The 21,002-nt window shown below is 37.0% G+C and overlaps 1 protein-coding gene across 1 annotated transcript; it reads left to right on the top strand.

Moving 5' to 3' along the window:
- The first annotated feature begins 10,141 nt into the window (after nucleotides 1–10,141).
- On the top strand, nucleotides 10,142–19,173 carry LOC138348038 (uncharacterized). Its single transcript, XM_069296645.1, has 9 exons — nucleotides 10,142–10,304; nucleotides 10,869–10,959; nucleotides 14,141–14,231; nucleotides 14,424–14,475; nucleotides 14,599–14,739; nucleotides 15,103–15,543; nucleotides 16,594–16,904; nucleotides 17,807–17,950; nucleotides 19,129–19,173. The coding sequence occupies exons 1-9, from the start codon at nucleotides 10,142–10,144 to the stop codon at nucleotides 19,171–19,173; spliced, it is 1,479 nt and encodes a 492-aa protein (XP_069152746.1).
- The last annotated feature ends 1,829 nt before the right edge of the window (nucleotides 19,174–21,002 follow it).

Raw genomic sequence — 21,002 nt, forward strand, 5'->3', positions numbered from 1 at the left:
GTCAATGCTCCAGCCGAGGAATATGCAGTGATAGCTTGGGGTTAAGGCAAGTGTTGAGAAAGAGATAAGGGTAGAAGCCGAGGAAGAGTGGATCCTATTAGATATGGGGTACCAGGTAAAACTTCTTCACTAAATGATGCCCATCCCATTCATCATAAATATATATATGAGAGCGTTGAGGAGATTGGACAAGAGGAAGAGGTGCAGGCTGAGACTACCGATGTTCCCCCGAAGAACTGGTGTTGGACCAACATATTAGGTCATTCCTGAAATGGTTAATTGGTCCTTCAGTACTTTCGTCTACTCAAGAAAATCAATCTCTCGCCAATCCTCCTATTTCTATCACTACTTCCAAGGTGAGTGAAAATGTAGGTAATGATGCTTTCTTCCGTCCTATGTAGGATTCATTTATGACAGGTAATGAGCATAAAATATTGACTATGTTTTTAAAGCTAAATCCTCTTTTTTATCTTGGTTATAAGAATGAGGATGTTTATGAGTTTGTCTTAAATTTCTACGAGAGGATTCATAAGTTGGGAATTATCCATCAGCATGAGATTGAGTTTTTGACCTTTTAAACTACAAGATAAGGCTAAGAGATGGTTGAGGGATTGTATGTAATTTAGATCTTAAGATTTACCTCCACTTACATGGATACAATTTTATGCTTTTTTCTAGAGAAGTATTTGCGTCGAACATTGAGGGAGCACAAGCATGATCAGTTCATGGCTTTGGAGAAAGGTGGTATGTCTATGGCTGCTTCTGAGCAAAGTTCCATGCTTTGTCTAAAATATGCTGCTCAATTGGTGACTACTAAGGAGGAGATGATCCGTTTATTTATTAGGGGACAAAATTTTTGAGTGGCAAGTAATATCTATCCATATGACCTTTGTAGGAAGGAGCTTTAAAGAGGTAACATACTATGTTAAGAAAGTGGAGGGGGTGAGGCGAGATGGTCAGGCTAAGGCATTGGAAAAAATGGCCAGAAATTCAAGCAACTTTAAAAGAACTTATTCCAGAGGTTTAGGAAGGACAATGCTTGCAGCCAAGAATATTCAGTCCACCATGCCTGCGTATATAAGTAATACTAAGGAACTTCATCTCAAAATTTGATTCAGGATAGAAAGGCAGTCAAACCTTCAGTAAGCAACATGCCATCTTTAGATCGTACATTTTACAACTGGTGAACCTGGGCATATGAGAAGAGATTGTTCCAACCCACGTGTGTAGTATTCTGAGCAAAATCACACTAGAGAAGTGGTACCCGCGAGGAAGGGTGATAATGGTCGAGGGCGTCCACTATGTGGGTGATGAGGTAATTATTGAGGCCGTGGAGGTAGAGAAAATGGAAATTTGGGCAGGGGTAATGTGCAACAAGACATGGAAGTGTCTCATAATGATGATAGGTCTTAATGTTTTGCTTTTCCTTGCACGAATGAGGTAGTTGTTTGAAGTGGTGATTACATGTACCATTCTTGTCTCTGACTGGATAGCTAATGTTTTATTATCCGGTTTCTACTTATTCCTATGTATCTGTGCAATTTTCTATGAATTGTGATAAAATTTATGTCCCTATCCATGTTTGTACCCAGTTGGAGAGTCAATCATAGTCATCCATGTATGTCGTACTTGTCCTTTTTTTTTTTATGAATTTTCAGACTTGGGTTGATTTAGTGATTTTCGCTATTAATGATTTTGATATCATCTTAAGTGTGACTTGATTTTTCCAATATTATTATTTTCTAAATTAAAATACGAAGTTTGTAAATCTAGAAATTCTAGGAAAGGAAAAATCAGAGTGAAGGGTGTACAAGCCTAAGCAAGCAAAGATTATATCCTCCATCCGGGCTACGAAATTGACAGGGAAGTGTTTGCTTGCTTATTTGACTCATATTAGCGATGTCACCATCCATTGAGTGTATTCAAGTGGTATCAGAATTTAGAAAAGTTTTTCCAAATGACTTGTGGGGTATGTCTCCAAAGAGAAATAAAGATTTCTACATTGATTTAGAATCTGGTATGCGGCCCCATTTCTATCCCTCCATATCTCATGACTTTGGCAAAATTAAAAGAATTTAAAGCTCAAGGAATTCCGATAAAAAAGTACTTTTATACCATGGAAAGTCATGCATTTTCTGGCTAATTTACCCATTCTCCAAGGGTTCCCTCGAACAGACTGTACACTTTACGAAGATGTTGTTTTTCACAAATTAAAGTATCTATGAATTGTAGTAGCAGATCTGCAAGGAGGAGAGTAGCAGATGTTTGTAATATCTTTGATAAAAAAGATATTAATATGTAGTGCATTTCAAATGAAAAAATCAACATTACAATGGACGGATAACATAACATGTATAATTAATTTACTAAATTCATAACTGAAAAAGATTACATGATGAACACAACACTTAGTACTGACTTCTACAGAATAATAAAAGATGAACACAACACTTAGGATAACCCAAATGATAAATGAACCTATACATTTAATATAATATTTTATTTTTGACGATTCCATAACCCGCACTCTGAGAATGACGACTGAACTAGTAATTGCGAGCTATTGAAGAAGTAGATCCACTAACCCTATTAGCAAAGGGTCCACCAACATTGAGTCCATATGAAGAACTTTAGCTAGCACAATTAGGAGGATTCCAAGCACTTCCCAATGTCTGAAATGGGAATGCATTATTATTCATCATTTGTGCCTCTTTTTCAACAATTTTCTTTAGAATTTCCAATGCCTTCTTCAAGTATTAAAGTTTGAACAAATTAAGTACCTCGGTAGGAGATACCCACCATACACCAATAACTCTCTTCCTAATTTCTCAAAGTGGTTCTCCGCAAATTTTATTTATTTGGAGAACCACTTCGAGTTTCATAACCCTGGTATTAAGCTCATGAATACCAGCTTCTCTATGAGCCGTGATTTGTTGATTGTCGATATCGTTATTTGGTGGAGAGTTGTTCCTTGGGAGGAACCTTTACACAAACGTGTCCACACTAGTGATACCATGGGAGAAAATATTACCGTCCAGGGAAATATAACAATGGCAAGTTTCGGAACCACATAGCGTACAAAGGTCACAAGCCTTTTTGAACAGACCAGCACGTCACTTAGAAAACTCAACTCCTAACTTTCTTGCATTATTTACTTTCAGCATGTCAACCCTTTGATGACCCTTGTAAATTCTTATTGTCATATCTAAATTATCACTATGAAATTGTGATTTTTGGGCATAACACCTAGAGCTTTATAAGAAATTGTGTTTTAAAATAACTTAATGATAAAGTCATTAATGATTATAATTAGACAATTCATTTTTTTCTAATAAAATTTATATATTGGATTGCATTTGACTACTATTTTATTTGAGAACAATTTTGGAAAAAATATATAATAAATGACTAACAAAAACCTTTTACTTTAATAATAATACCAATTCTGCATTTACCATTGATGTTTCCTAGTCTATCATCATATTTTTCCTAATTAGAATACGTTATTGGAATGTATTTGACTGCTTTATTATTTAAGAACAATATTTCTTAATATATTTAATTATTAATAAAAACCTTTTATTTTAATAATAACACGAATTTTGCAGTTACCATGGAATTTTTCTAATCGATCACCATTTAGAGATTTTCCTAATTAGAATTATATTATTGGATTGCATTTTATCTATATTTTATTTGAAAATAATATTTTAAAAATATATCAAATAAATGGTGAAATTATTATTTTAATAATAATATGAGATTTTCATTTAATATTGAATTTTCCTATTCGATCATCATTTAGAGATTTTTTCTAATTAGAATTATATTATAACATTGCATCTCATTGCTATTTTATTTGAGAACAATATTTTTTTAAAATTTATTAAAGCATTAATAAAAACATTTTATTTTAATAATAACATGAATTTTTCATTTACCATTGAATTTTCCTATTAGATCAAAATTTAGGGATATTTCCTAATTAGGATTATACAAATGGATTGTATTTGATTTCTATTATATTTGAGAAAAGTTTTTCATAAAAAACATATAGTTAATGCTTAATAGAACCCTTCTATTTTAATAATAAAACGAGATTTTCATTTACTATTAAAAATTTCCTAGTCAATATTCATTTAGAGACATAGAGTGTATCAGATCAACTATACGTTGGCATTTGGATTTATAAATATCATTATTCTTATTTATAACGTGTTACATATGACCAAATTAAGCTTAAAAATAAGATCATGATATTATCAAGTGCTTTCTGGACCGTCTCTGACCTTCTTATTGGTATTTATTTCCAAAATGCTTTTATACATATATCATTTGGTGATATGTTTGCCTTTTCAATATGTAAATTCTAAGCAATTCACATTCAAATATTATATGAATTTGTATTTGATTTATTAACAACAAACAACTCCCTCGAAATAATAAAATTTGTATGGCTATTTATTTAAATAAATTTACTTGTACAAATATAAAATATAAAATGTAGAAAATGAGAAAACCCGTGAAAAATAGTTTAGCTATATTGTTGTCTTTGCATAGACTTATACCATGGTATTAAATTCTGTGTATTACTAATATCACCAAGGGTAAGATTTTAGTTGTACACCCTACACTATGTATAATGTATAAATAATCCATGAATTGGTTGTATATATGCCCTTAATTTCTACCAAAGAATGTACTAATTAATACCATACAAATACATGGACTATTTCTCGTAATATTCAACCAAACGATTCAATATAATTTTAATTTTTTTTTATTTCTTCATCCTATTAATGAACTTTATCCTATTTAATCTTTCTTTTGCTTGTCTCTCCCAACCCATGTGTAACCATAAATTGGTATTCCATAAGTAATAGATACTACAGGAATTCGTTTTAAAAACCTAAATTTTCATAAGATTAATTTCACGGTAGGCATCATGGACAATGCCTGCGATCATGGCCTACACTCCATGCTGATGAACAACCACCAAAACCTCCATTGAACTATTCAACGACTTTGAGTGAAGTAGAATGACAAAATTACAATGCCTATCATATCAAAGATATTGCTTTCATCCATATAGAGACAACTGTATTCTGGGATGAAGAAGAGGCTGAGACCAAAATCATTAAAGAAGATTTACTATTTTTCATAATTTGAAAAGTTTCTTATGGCTGGTAAGAACTATATAAGAAATTTGAAAATCTGATCCTTTATGGTATGAGGTTCAAGGCCTAATGTAAGGCATGATTCTTGAGTGATAAACACATTCCAATCCCGTTACTACTATGGAATATTACGTTCATGTCCTGTCAAAAACCGGCATATATTTTGAAGGCTAAAGATGAGTATATTATCAGATACAACTTCTAAAGTGGGAACCAAAGTTTAACTCAATGATGGAAACTTATATTGTCTTAGCAAGGACCTCTCTTCAATTCCTATCACCTAATTCTTTCGCTCAAGAATCCTCGTTTTGATTTCCAAAGAAGTGAGAAAATTGTTAAATGTTCACATGGCTACGATAAGCAATTCTAGACCTAGTTGTGCCAAGGTAAAGGTTGAAGTCAACTTATTGAAAGAAATTTCCAAGCGGATCTATGTTGGATTTAAGAAGACACCTTTTCGGGAAATCATCTAAACATGGATTAAAATATTAACGATTACATCCAAAATTATTGCAAATATTGCGAGGCAGGGGCATGATTTTCATCGAAGGGGTTTAAAAAGATAAGTAAAAAATTTGGTCCGGGAGGGTCAAATATATACAAGTTGGATTCAATATAAGAAATTAAATAAAAATTAGCTCTACATCAACATAAACAATAAAATTGAGGAAGTATGTGTTTGACTTAATGTTAAAATGATTATGAGATAATTTTAAATTTTAATTGTGGTCTTGTCACCATCATTGTTGTATATAAACGTTACTAATATATGTATCCACAGGATGCCCATATAATATTTGTATAGTACTTTTTTATTGTGATATCTTATTTGAGTATACAAAATTGTATTACCTTACAAAAGTCCAAATCGTTCCTCATTAATGAAACATAATCCTTCCTCCTGTGTCATGTCTCGAGAGTACACTCTGAACGTGGCCCACACTCTAGAACCATTACAGATCCCAAGAAAATTGTTGGCCTTGCTTACTACACCGCGGAAGACATTACTCAACAACTAGAACTTCAAATGCAAAGCTTAAATCAATCTTCTCAACTATTTTTAAAATACGTAACAATTAGAAATATTCAAATAGCCATAAGAAGGAAATTTAAGTCTCAAAAAATTAACAAGGGAAAGGAAAAAGATTCCCCGACTACTACTGTTAATGAAGCCGCTAAATACTACAATAGATGTCAGGACAAGACCCACATTATCTTAATAAATCTAAAGAATGTAAACGTAAAAACCTTCGGAAAGCAAAAAGATTTACCAAAGTTAGATAGGAATGAATGGGATCAATGAAGTGCTTGTTCATGACACTGAACACCTAAATTTGTATCATAAATAAGATATAGGTTGAATTTCGCTAGTACATTGAATGTACAAACTTGTAAGGGGAAAGATGAAACCTTAACAATTGAATTGATAAAATGAGAAGACAAAGTGATTCCAAATTCCATCTCAAGCAAAGATCCAAAAAGCAAAAGGAGAACAAAAATGCAAGAATGTGAAAAATTTAATATCGATGTAAGAGTACAGGAATTGAACAAATCAGAGAGTAAAGGACTTTTGACTTTAAAACTGTTAGGACCTTTTAAAACCTGTCCATTCATGACATTGAACACCTAAATATGTATCATAAATAAGATGCAGGTTGAAACAAAGGTTTAAATTGGGCAACCCGACCTATTCGACATGTAGCCGATTGAACATTTAGCTCGCATTTTTCCCATTTTCCAACACTGTTCACTTTTCAACCTACAAAATCAAAACCTATTATTCAAATTAATAATTAAAAGAAACCCACAAAAAACATGGGTTTTCTCCTATGAAACATCTGATTTAACGTCGTGACATGATGAAAATTCCAATTGAAACTTCATTTTTTGAGGTTGACCATTGTGTCTTTAACGACTGGTTTTAGTCTTTATAGGTAAGAAAATAAAGAAAATTTTGGATCGGAAAATATTTTTGTAGTAACCTGAAATTTCCCTAACCTAGTCAAGATTTGGAGGATATCAAAGTCATTTAGGCGAAGGAAAATCTTGTAATAATCGGGTGACATATTTATTATTTTGATTACATGGATATTTAGATTATTTGTTAATAAATCTGTACGACTTTACGAAATTGAATTCGGATGAGTAGAACTACCAAAATCAATCTTAGCTTGAACCATATTTTCTAAGCATCCTTTGTTAAGGGTGGGTTGTGAAATGGGGGTCTTGGAATTATTAAAATATCTCACTATTTCATTCAAGACACTTTGGCACTGGTTTTGATCACTCTAGCGGGGCAACTACAGTGGGGTGAGGGTCGCTGTGGCGGGCTCGACGTGACTTAAATCATAAATATACCCCAAAATTACTTTATTCTACATTTTTAGAAATTTAGAGCTAAGGGAAAATCCCCAGGACAATCATGATAATTTTCACCATTTTTGAGGCTAAAGGTAAGCTTTTAACTCTCTAAATCCGTTTTTCAGTTCGCAAAAACATGCTAAAATGGGTAATTATTGATGCAGAGGGTTTTCATCTAGGTTTTATGGTGTAAACAACCCTATTTTTGGTTCTTGGGATATTGGGTATGATCTAGGGTTCCTAGAATTATTAGTGATTCAGGTAATTACTGATTTTTTTATTCTTATGTTATCATGATTGTTTGTAGACCAACAACAAGCGAAACGAATATGAAATGGAAAGGATAAAGAATCTTGGGGTTTAAAGATTTTTTAGTGATTCAATGATTGTCTGATGCATGTTTTTTCTTCTTTCATTTTGATATATGTATGTATATTAATGTAGCATTATTGATCACATTTTTGGTAAATGAGATAGAAGGATGATGAATGCAATGAATCATGACTAAACTGTATGAACTTGAGAATATAATTTTGATTGTTATTTGGTGTAGTGAATGTATTGGTTTCCAAGATCCAACACAAATAAATTGGATCTCTTGCCACGTTCCGACATAACTATGGGATTGGTTTTCGGTATGCTTATATTTTGGGGTTGGGTTTCATGAGAGGACAAATGATTTTATATAGTTGTGTATCTTGAGGAATGTCTAACTGTAAAATGTTGTAAATATTTATAATAATGTATATGTTGGATATATGCATGTGATTATATTATTGTATTGACTAATTTATGTTGCACTTAGTGTGAGAGCCGAATGATCCTACATGTTAATTCTGGTTGTGTACTGATACTACGCTTGCTCTTTCTTTGTTAAGTACAAGAGATCTTCAGGCGGCTATTGACAGACCTCACTTAGAAGTCAGTGACGGTTCGAATTCAAAGGAAACCAATCCTTTTGGGCTGCCATGGGTTCTCTTTAATCTATGTTCACCATTTAGGACATAGACATTCTAGCTAGTTGTTAGTCCATTAGTTTGGGGTTATATTTCTTCTTGTTTAGACTTGTTAAACTATTGTTGTTTTGTAACATTGACTTTCAGGTTCTAGGCATTTCTTCCGCAATGTTAGTATAATTATTAGACTTTTGTTTTGAGTTTATGAGAACTCCCTATTTATTTCCTTAGTATTTAAATTGTTTTCGTAACTTAAATGTTACAATTTTTAGGTTAGTTGCTTCGTTTGGGTTCTAATAGTGGTTCTCCCACCGTAAAGTAAGTGTGAGTTCCAATTACGATGATTTTGGTCGTCCAAAGTTAGTATCAAAGCCGAGGTTAATTGATCTCGATGTACTCGGGGACACCATCACTTTTCTTCGATATGCTATAGGACTTTAGAAAATCTCTCCATTTTTCTTGTCTCCTTTTGTGCTATTACATGATTCTAATTGGTATCTGGCAATTACAATTTGTATCTAACCTCCTTCACTCTTCTGTCCGCAAGTGGTTAACACTCCATACAATAACATCAGGCTTGTAGCTCCCGTCAATGCTCCTGCTGAGGGATCTGCAACTATAGGTCACGGAGGCCGGGGTAGAGATAGAGCTAGGGGTAGACGCTGAGGAAGAATGGCTCCTATTAGAGATTGGGTACAAGTTTAAAGTGACCCCCAAAATGAGGCCCCTCCATTTTATTATAAAGACATAGAGGAGAATGTTAATTAGATTGGACAAATGGAAGAGGTGCAATATAAGACTACCGTTGTTCCCCTCTTGACCCCAGTGTTATCCCAACAGATCATATCTTTCCTGAAAGGGTTGGTTGGTCCTGGAGTACTTCCTTCTACTCAAGCAACTGAATCTCCCACTAATCCTCATATTTCTATGACTAATCCCGATGTGTGTGCATATATGTATTGATGCTTTTATCCGTCCTTTGTTGGATTCTGTTAGGTAATGATCATAAAATGTTGACTAAGTTTTTAAAGCTTAAGCCTCTTGTTTTTCTTTGTTCTGAAAATGAGAATGCTTAGGAGTTTATCTTAGATTTCTATGAGAGTCTTCATAAGTTGAGAATTGTCCATCAATGTGAGGTTGAGTTTGTGATCTTTCAGCTGCAAGGTGAGGCTAAGCAATGGTAGAGGGATTGTATCCACCCACATTGACCTAATTTTGATTCTCTGTATCTAAGAAGTATGTGCTCTGAACTATGATGGACAACAAGAAGGATGAGTTCACAGCTTCGGAGCAAGGTGGTATGTTTGTGGTTGCTTATTCTACTCAACTGGTGACTACTGATGAGGAGAGGATTTGCTTATTTACTCGGCAACTAAATTCTTAGTTGCAGTATTATCTATTCGTATGACCTTTACAGGGAGGAGCTTTAATGAGTTAGCATACTACGTTAAGAAAGTTGAGGGGGTAAGGCGAGATAGTCAGGTTATGGCATTGGAAAAAAGTTACACGAATTCAGGCATTTGCAAGGATCTTATTCCAGAGGTTTAGGAAGGCCAACACTTTCAGCCAAGAACATTGAGTATGCTATGCTTGCCTATAAAGATAATTACTAAGGAACTCCATTAAAAAGTTTGATTCACGATAGACATGGAATCACACCATCAGCGGGGCAACTATGGTGAACCTTGGCATCTGAGGAGAGATTGTCCCCACACACATGTTTTGGACTCAGAACTACATCAAACTGGAGTAGTGGTACATGTAGGGAACAATAATAATGGTCAAGGGAATCCAAAAATTGGGCAAGGAGGTAATCACTGAGGCCGTGAAGGTAAAGGAAATGGTAATGGGGACGGGGTAACGTGCAACAAAAACATGGATGTGGCTCTTCATGATGGTAGGGCTGAGTGTTATGATTTTCCTTGCAAGAATGAGGTAGGTATTTGACGCGGTGATCAAATGTACCATTCTTGGTTTTGATAGAATGGCTAATGTGTTAACTAATATGGGCTCTACCTATTCTTATGTATTCTTGTGGTTTTCCTTAGGATTTTATATTGTTTGTGATATACTTGATGTCCCTATCCATGTGTCTACCCAGGTGGAGAGTCAGTAATAATCACCTATTTTCATCGTGCTTGTCCTATTTTCTTTATGGGTTTTAAGACTTGGGCTGATAAGGTGATTTTGGATATGATTGATTTTGATATAATCTTAAGTGTGAATTTTTTGTCTCCATATTTTGATGTGCTTATTTATAATACACTGTCTGTAACTCAGGAAATTTTAGGAAGGGAAAAATTAGAGTAGAAAGGGGTATACAAGCCTGAGCAATTTATGGTCATATTCTCCATTTGGGCTACACAATTTATAGGGAAGGGTTGGTTGGCTTATTTGGCTCATATTACGGATGTTGAAATTCAGACTGAATGCATTGAGTGTTTTCATGTTGTGTCAGAATTTAGGCAAGTGTTTCCTAAAGGATTGTCTGATATGACTCCGGAGAGAGATAAATATTTCTATAGTTATTTAGAACTATTATGCGCCCCATTTCCATCCCTCCATATCGCATGTCTCCGGTGAAATTAATAGGACTTAAGGCTCAAATCTAAGAGCTTCTTCATAAGGGATTTATTCCTCCTAGTGATTCCCCAAGTGGTGCTCCAGAATTATTTTTTAATGAAAAAGATGGTAGTATGAGAATGTGTATAGATTACAAACAATTCAATAGGGTTAATGTAACAACCTGTTTAGCCATGTCGAGCAGTAGAATCATTTGTGATAAAAAACTGACTGGGTCGACGGATCACGCAACAGACCATCATGGTCGCGACGGACCGTGATGGACTCCGTCGCCTATACTTGTGTAATTTCTTCTGCTGCTCTTCTCATTAACCTCGATGACAGGTAGGACAAACTGTCATAGGTACAACGGTTCATTGAGCGTCTTCGTCCAAAACACTTCAACTCTGAAATCTGGGTACTGAGATCGACTCTCTAAACTTCGCGACGGAACTGCAGTACGGACCGTCGTAGATACGACGGACCGTCACAGACCTCCTTACAGAATTTGACTCTTTGAACTTTGTGACAAACCTGTAGGACGGACCGTCGCAGATACGACGGGCCGTCAAAAGTTGCGTAACCCCAACTGGGTCAGATTCTGTTAAAAGTTTTAAAGAGGTGTTTTGGACTATTCATGATTATAATTATGAAATTAGTGGGGTAAGTTTAATAATTTATTTACTTGGGGGGTTAGAGAAGATAATAAGGAAATAAATAGTGGGTTACATTTATCATAACGGATTATATGATAATTAGGGTAAAAGAAAAAGAATCTGCAGAAGAAAAATAAAAAGAACAAGAAGAGGGAAGAACGAGCGAGAGAAAGAGAACGAAGAGGAAAGCAAAGGCATTGGGAAGTAGCTTGCTTGATCACGATTCTTCGGTGGAGGTAGGTTATGGTTTATTTCTATGTGATAGATAAACTCTAAATAGCGATCCATATGTATTGGGTGGTATTGTAAAGTCTTCTATATGCTTGATTGTGTGTTTGTATGTTGTGATGGTGTAATTGTGGCGGTCAGAATGATGAGACTGTTGAATCTTCAATCTTAAATCCTCTCTATTAAGATTGCGCCTTGACATAAAGAAGGCTTGATGAACTAAAACAATGAGATAAATGGATTGGAGTGTCATGTTGCGACACGTAGTATTAGGGGATCGGAGTGTCACGTTCTGACACGTAGTATTATGGGATCGGAGTGTCACGTTCCGACACGTAGTAATAGGGGATCAGCGTGTCATGTTCAGACATGTAGTATTAGGGGATCAGAGTTTCACGTTTTGACACGGTAGTAATAATGGATCGGAGTGTCACGTTCCGACAGGATAATAATAAAGAGAAGTAATCTTGAATTATGTTAATATACTCAAATTCAAAGAACCTATTTCCCAAATGAGTATTGTGTGGAGGCTTGAGTCCTCATAGGTGTGCCTGGTGTTGCTGCCAATGGTTCTTGTACTTGTTGTTGCCACCTGCTAACTATTGTAGTTGATTATATATTATTATTCAGTATATATTGCTTTCTATTTTTAGTTGGTCGATGATACCTACTCTATACGTGTTCCCTGTACTGACCCCTACTTGTAATTTTATTCTTTGTTATTTGTGGAGTGCAACAAGCGTGCCATCGACTTCGACTCGCCCTCAACTCTAGCCAGTCTTCAGCATATCAGATTTCAGGGTGAGCTATTGTTCCTAGCTCGGACTCGATTCTCTCATTCACGTCTTGATGTCCTTGAAGTTCGGATATGGACCATCTGTTTACTTATTTTAGCTTCCTAAATACTCTTAGATTTAGAAATTTGAGGATAGATGTTCTTGGTGTGATGACTTCCAGATTTTGGAGATAATAATTGATAAACTTTAGAAGCTTATTTATTGGTTATATTAATAAGTTTTGGGTCTTCTGCATTATATTTTGTTCATTATGGTTGAAATATTGGTAAATGTTGGGGTTTAGATTTGTTGGTTCGCTTACATAGGAGGATAAGTGTGGGTTCCACTCGCGGCTCGTTTTGGGTCGTGACAAACTTGGTGTCTGAGCGTTAGGTTCGTTGGTCTCACCATACAAGAACGAGTCTAGTAGAGTCTTGAGGAACGATAGGGGGACGCCTTTACTTTTCTTTGAGAGGCTATAGGACTTTAGGAAAATTCCATTCTTTCTTTCTTTCGTGCTATTACTTTGACCCAATTGGTATCTAGGTGATACAAATTGGTATCTGACATCCTCACTCTATTTCGCTGATGGTTAGAACTAGAGCAACAACTATGCCAACACCAACACCAGCAAGACAGGGTGCGTCTAAGCCAAACACTGGGGCTGTAGCTCGAGGAGGAGTTGTGGCAAGAGGCCGTTGTAGAGGTCGCAGGAGGACGCCCTCTAGAGGTAGAGGACAAACACCTGGTCCAGCTAGTAATAGGGCGGTGACTCATACACCGACTGATGAGGTAGTAAGAGAGGGTGAGGAAGGGGAAAATAAGCAGGTGCAAGATGAGGAATTACCACCCCAACCTACCCCAGAAATGATTAACTAGGTTCTTACTTATCTTAGCGGGTTATCTGATCAGGGCCAGACACCTCCAGTGTTTTCTGCACCAGCACCTTAGGTTCCAGGAGTACAACATGCAGCTGCTATGGCTCCCCGCATAGATGCCTCATTGGAAGTAGGCACGTTTCCTCGATTGACTATAGGGCCTATAATGGCGAGTGATCAGCATGAACTTTTCACTAAACTCTTGAAGTTGAAACCTCCAGTCTTCAAGGGTGCTGAATCTGAGGATGCCTATGATTTTCAGGTTAATTGTCATGAGCTGCTACATAAGATGGACATAGTATAACGATTCAGTGTTGAGTTTGTGACCTATCAGTTTCAGGGGAATGCCAAAATGTGGTGGCGGTCGTATGTTGAGTGTCAACCAGCACAGGCACCACCTATGACTTGGGCATCATTCTCTAGATTATTTATGGAGAAGTATATACCCCAGACTTTAAGGGATAGGAGGAGAGATGAGTTCCTGAGCCTAGAGCAAGGAAGGATGTCTTTTACTGCTTATGAGTTCAAATTTCGTGCACTATCCAGGTATGCCACCCAACTTTGGTTCAGTCCACATGAGCGTATTCGCCGTTTTGTGAAGGGATTGAGGTCAGATTTGCAGATCCCAGCCTTACAGGTAGCTGCTGCAGCAAAATCCTTTCAGGAAGTGGTTGATTTTGTGATAGAGGTGGAGGGGGTGAAGCCAGAAGACTTCACCATGGCGTCGACATCTAAGAAGTTCTGTAAGGGAGGTGAGTTTAGTGGTTCTTACTCCTAAGGGCAGAGTTCAGGAGGTTACCCAGCCTGACCTATTCAGTCTTCACTACAGGCAGTAGCTGGGGGTCCATCGCAGACCAGTCAACATTTCTCCGAGTTTGAAGGTTATCCCCAGACTTCGTCGTTCTCACAGAGACCTATGCTTGACTCCAGAGATTGTTATGGATGTGGAGAGACGGGACATATTAGGAGATATTGTCCAAAATAGAGTTACAGACTCCCAATAGTCAGAGGTAGAGGTGGTCATGGGAGAGGCCGCCATTCTGGAGGACGTGGTAGCCAAGGTAATGGTGGTAACCAAAACAGCCGGGGTGGCAGGCGAGCTAGAGATACTGCAGCGCTACATGGTAGGGGTAACAGGCAGACAGGTGATAGGGCCCATTGTTATGCTTTCCCTGGGAGGTCTGAAGCAGAGACATCTGATGCTGTTATCACAGGTAATCTTTTGGTCTGTGATTGCATGGCTTCTGTATTATTTTATCCTGGATCCACATTTTTATATGTATCTTCCTCATTTGCTACTGGTCTTTATTTACATTGTGATTTGCTTGACATGCGTATTCGTGTCTCTACTCCTATGGGTGAGTCTGTGATAGTTGAGAAGGTGTATAGGTCTTGTCTTGTGACTTTTGTGGGGAGCAATACTTATGTAGATTTGATTATTCTAGATATGGTGGATTTCGATGTAATACTGGGTATGACTTGGCTTTCTCCAAATTTTGCAATCTTAGATTGTAATGCTAAAACTGTGACATTGGCCAAGCCCGGAACAAAACCGCTAGTGTGGGAGGGTGACTATATTTCAACTCCAGTTCATATTATCTCGTTCCATCGTGCTAAGAGAATTGTTAGTAAGGGTTGTTTAGCTTTCTTGGCACATCTCAGGGATGATACTTCCCAAGTACCTTTGATTGAGTCTGTCTCGATAGTCCGTGAGTTTCTGGATGTGTTTCCTGCAGACCTTCTTGGTATACCACCGGATAGGAATATTGATTTTTGTATTGATCTGGAGCCGAATACTCGCCCCATTTCCATACCCCCTTATAGAATGACTCCAGCTGAGTTAAGGGAGTTAAAGGCCCAACTTCAGGAGTTATTAGGTAAAGGATTTATTAGACCAAGTGCATCCCCTTGGGATGCTCCTGTTTTATTTGTGAAGAAGAATGATGGAAGTTTTCGGATGCGCATAGACTACAGGCAACTGAATAAGGTAATTATTAAGAACAAGTATCCTCTTCCTTGCATTGATGATTTGTTCGATTAGTTACAAGGTGCTTGTACCTTCTCAAAAATTGATTTAAGATCTGGTTATCATCAATTGAAAATACGGGCAGCAGATATGGCAAAGACTACTTTTCGAACAAGGTATGGGCATTATGAATTCTTAGTAATGTCTTTTGGGCTTATGAATGCCCCTGCTGCTTTCATGAGCCTGATGAACGGGATTTTTAAGCCATATCTGGATCTCTTTGTCATTGTATTCATTGATGATATACTGATATACTCAAAGAGCAGGAAAGAACATGAGGAGCATTTGAGAATTGTATTGGAAGTGTTGAGGGAGAAAAGACTTTATGCCAAATTCTGCAAGTGTGAGTTTTTGCTAGATTCAGTGTCCTTCTTGGGACACGTAGTTTCTAAGGATGGAGTGATGGTGGATCCTTCTTACATTGAAGCAGTGAAGAGTTGGGTAAGACCTACTAATGTTACAGAGGTAAGGAGCTTTGTTGGTTTAGCTAGCTACTACCATCGATTTGTGAAGGGATTTTCTTCTGTTGCTTCCCAATTGACAAATTTGACTAACCAAAATGTTCCATTTATATGGTCGGACGAATGTGAAGAAAGCTTTCAGAACCTCAAGACCTTGTTGACTACTGCACCAATTCTTACCTTGCCAGTGGAAGGTAAGAATCTCATTGTTTATTGTGATGCATCTTATTCTTGTTTGGGTGCAATGCTAATGCAGGAGAGGAATGTAATTGCTTATGCTTCGAGGCAATTAAAAGTACATGAACGTAACTATCCGACCCATGATTTGGAGTTGGATGCAGTTGTGTTTGCATTAAAGCAATGGAGACATTATCTATACGGGGTCAAGTGTGAAGTCTATACAGATCATTGTAGTTTACAGTATGTCTTTACTCAGAAAGATTTGAATTTGAGGCAGAGGAGGTGGATGGAACTACTAAAGGACTATGATATTACTATCTTGTATCACCCAGGAAAAGCTAATGTTGTGGCAGATGCTTTAAGTAGAAAAACAGGGAGCATGGGAAGTTTAGCCCACCTACAGATTTCTAGACGCCCATTGGCTAGAGAGGTTCAGACTTTGGCTAATGACCTCATGAGGCAGGAGGTACTAGAGAAAGGAGGATTTTTGGCCCGTGTGGAGGCAAGATCTTCTTTTCTTGACAAGATTAAGGGAAGACAGTTTACTGATGAGAAGCTGAGTCGAATTCGGGAGATGGTATTACAAGGAGAGGCTAAAGAGGCAATAATTGATGAGGAAGGCGTTTTGAGAATTAAGGGGAGGGTATGTGTGCCCCGTGTTGATGATTTGATTCACACTATTCTTACAGAGGCTCATAGTTCAAGGTATTCTATACATCCTGGTGCAACCAAGATGTATCGTTACCTAAAGCAACATTTTTGGTGGAGTAGGATGAAGCGTGACATTGCTGATTTTGTTGCCCAATGCCCGAATTGTTAGCAGGTAAAGTATGAACACCAGAGGCCCGGAGGAACACTTCAGAAAATGCCCATTCCTGAATGGAAATGGGAAAGAATTGCAATGGATTTTGTGGTTGGTCTTCCAAAGACATTGGGTAAGTTTGATTCTATATGGGTAATTGTTGACAGATTAACTAAGTCTACTTACTTCATTCCGGTTAAGGTGACTTACAATGCAGAGAAGTTAGCCAAACTCTATATTTCAGAAATTGTTCGATTGCATGGAGTTCCACTTTCCATCATATCAGATAGAGGCACGCAATTTACTTCTAAGTTTTGGAGAATGTTGCATGCTGAATTAGGTACTAGGTTGGATCTTAGTACTACATTTCACCCTCAGACCGATGGTCAGTCTGAGCGAACGATTCAGGTGTTGGAAGATATGCTTCGTGCATGTGTGATAGAATTTGGTGGTCATTGGGATAAATTCTTACCCTTAGCAGAGTTTTCATACAATAATAGCTATCACTCAAGTAATGATATGGCCCCATTCGAGGCATTGTATGGAGAAGATGTAGGTCTCCCATTGGTTGGTTTGATGCATTTGAGGTGAGACCATGGGGTACCGATCTTTTGAGGGAATCGTTAGATAAAGTAAAATTCATTCAGGAGAAGCTTCTAGCAGCTCAGAACAGGCAGAAAGAATATGCAGATCGAAAGGTTAGGGACTTGGATTTTATAGAGGGTGAACAAGTCTTGCTAAAGGTTTCACCCATGAAAGGGGAGATGCGGTTTGGTAAGCGAGGTAAGCTTAGTCCAAGGTATATCGGTCTATTTGATGTTCTGAAACACGTGGGGAAGGTAGCTTATGAATTGGCATTGCCTCCTGGACTCTCAGGAGTGCACCCGGTATTTCATGTGTCTATGCTGAAAAAATACCATGGGGATGGAAACTACATTATTCGTTGGGATTCAGTTCTTCTTGATGAGAATTTGTCTTACGAGGAGGAGCCTGTTGCTATTTTAGATAGAGAAGTCCGCAAGTTGAGATCAAAGGAGATTGCATCCATCAAGGTTCAGTGGAAGAATTGGCCAGTTGAAGAGTCCACTTGGGAGAATGAGGCTGATATGCAAGAAAGATATCCACATCTTTTTATAGATTCAGGTACTCTCTCTCGCCCTTGCTTTTCTTCTTGTGATCGTTCAAAGACGAACGATGGGTAAATTGGTATCTATTGTAACAACATGTTTAGACATTTCGAGCAGTAGAATCTTTTGTAATAAAAAACTGAATGGGTCGACGGATCACGCGACGGACCGTCATGGTCGCGACGGACCGTGATGGAATCCATCGTCCTATACTTGTGTAATTTCTTCTTCTGCTCTTCTCATTAACCTCGACGACAGGTAGGACGAACCGTCATAGGCACAATGGTCCGTCGGGCGTCTTTGTTCCAAAACACTTCAACTCTGAAATTTGGGTACTGAGATCAACTCTCTAAACTTCGTGACGAAACTGCAGTACGGACCGTCGTAGATACGACGGACCGTCACATACCTCCTTACTGAATTTGACTCTCTGAACTTTGTGACGGACCTATAGGATGGACCGTCGCAGATACGATGGGCTGTCAGAAGTTGCGTAACCCCAAATGGGTCAGATTCTGCTAAAAGTTTTAAAGGGGTGTTTTGGACTATTCATGATTATAATTATGAAATTAGTGGGGTAAGTTTCATAATTTATTTACTTGGGGGTTAAAGAAGATAATAAGGAAATAAATAGTGGGTTACTTTTATCATAACAAATTATATGATAATTAGGGTAAAAGAAAAAGAATCTGCAGAAGAAAAATAAAAAGAACAGGAAGAGGAAAGAACGAGCGAGATAAAGAGAACGAAAAGGAAAGCAAAGGCATTGGGAAGTAGCTTGCTTGATCACGATTCTTCAGTGGAGGTAGGTTATGGTTTATTTCTATGTGATAGATAAACTCTAAATAGCGATCGATATGTATTGGGTGGTATTGTAAAGTCTTTTATATGCTTGATTATGTGTTTGTATGTTGTGATGGTGTAATTGTGGTTGTCAGAATGATGAGACTGTTGAATCTTCAATCTTAAGTCCTCTCTATTAAGATGGCGCCTTGACATAAATAAGGCTTGATGAACTAAAATAATGAGATAAATGGATCGGAGTGTCACGTTCCGACACGTAGTATTTGGGGATCGGAGTGTCATGTTCCGACACGTAGTATTAGGGGATCTGAGTGTCACGTTTCGACACGTAGTAATAGGGGATCGGAGTGTCACGTTCCGATACGTAGTATTAAGGGATCGGAGTGTCACGTTCCGACACGGTAGTAATAATGGATCAGAGTGTCACGTTCCGACACGATAATAATAAAGAGAAGTAATCTTGAATTATGTTAATATACTCAAATTCGAAGAACCTATTTCCCAAATGAGTATGGTGTGGAGACTTGAGTCCTCATAGGTGTGCCTGGTGTTGTTGCCAATGGTTCTTGTACTTGTTGTTGCCACCTGCTATGTATTGTAGTTTATTTTATATTATTATTCAGTATATATTGCTTTCTATTTTGAGTTGTCCGATGATACCTACTCAGTACGTGTTCCCTGTACTGACCCCTACTTGTAATTTTCTTCTTTGTTATTTGTGAAGTGCAACAAGCGTGCCATCGACTTTGACTCGCCCTCAACTCTAGCCAGTCTCCAGCATATCTGATTTCAGGGTGAGCTATTGTTCCTAGTTCGGAATGGATTCTCTCATTCACGTCTTGATGTCCTTGAAGTTCGGACATGGACCATCTGTTTACTTATTTTAGCTTCTTAAATACTCTTTGATTTAGAAATTTGAGGATAGATGTTCTTGGTGTGATGACTTCTAAATTTTGGGGATAATAATTGATAAACTTTAGAAGCTTATTTATTGGTTATATTAATAAGTTTTGGGTCTTCCGCATTATATTTTGTTCATTATGGTTGAAATATTGGTAAATTTTGGGGTTTAGATTTGTTGGTTCGCTCACATAGGAGGATAAGTGTGGGTGCCACTCGCGGCTCGTTTTGGGTCGTGACAGTTAATATTTGAAACAAGTATCCTTTGCCTCGAATAGATGAATTTTTGACCAATTAAGAATAATTCACAATCTATTCTCAAGGAATTCCGATAAAAATACTTGTATTTCGTGGAAATTCATGGTTTTGATTTGCTAATTTACTTAATCTCCAAGTGTTCCCTCGAGTAGATTGGACACTTAATGAAGATGTTGTGTTTGACAATGAAAATATGTACGAATTGTAGAAGCATATCAACAAGGATAAGAGTCGCAAAAGTTTGTAATATGTTTGATAAATAAGAGATTAATATGTAATGCAATTCAAAGGATACAATAAACATGACAATGGACTAGTAATATAAAATATATAATTAAAATTAGTAAATTCATAATGGATAAACATTACATGATGAACACAACACTTAGTACTGACTTCAATTGAACAGTAACTTATTAACACAACACTTAGGTTAACTCAAATGACAAATGAACCTAGATACTTAATATAATATTTTATTTTTGACAATTCCGTGATACAAGCACTATGAATGACGACAAAACTAGTAATTGGGAACTATGGAAGAAGTAGATCCACTAAACTGATTAACAAAGGTTCCACCAACATTTATTCCATATGAAGAACTTTATCTTGCACAATTAGGAGGAGTCCAGGGACTTCCCAATATCTCAAATGGTAATGCATTATTACTCACCATTTCTTCCTCTTTTTCTACAATTTTCTTTAGAATATCCAATGCCTTCTTCAAGTGTTGAAGTTGAAATAAGTTAAGTTCTCCAATAGGAGATTCCCACCAAACACCACCAGCTCTTTCTAATTTCTCAAAGGGATTCTCCGCGATTTTTTTTCTATCTGGAGAACCCCCTTG

Source organism: Solanum lycopersicum, chromosome 4 (assembly GCF_036512215.1).
Source record: "Solanum lycopersicum chromosome 4, SLM_r2.1".
Taxonomy (NCBI): domain Eukaryota; kingdom Viridiplantae; phylum Streptophyta; class Magnoliopsida; order Solanales; family Solanaceae; genus Solanum; species Solanum lycopersicum.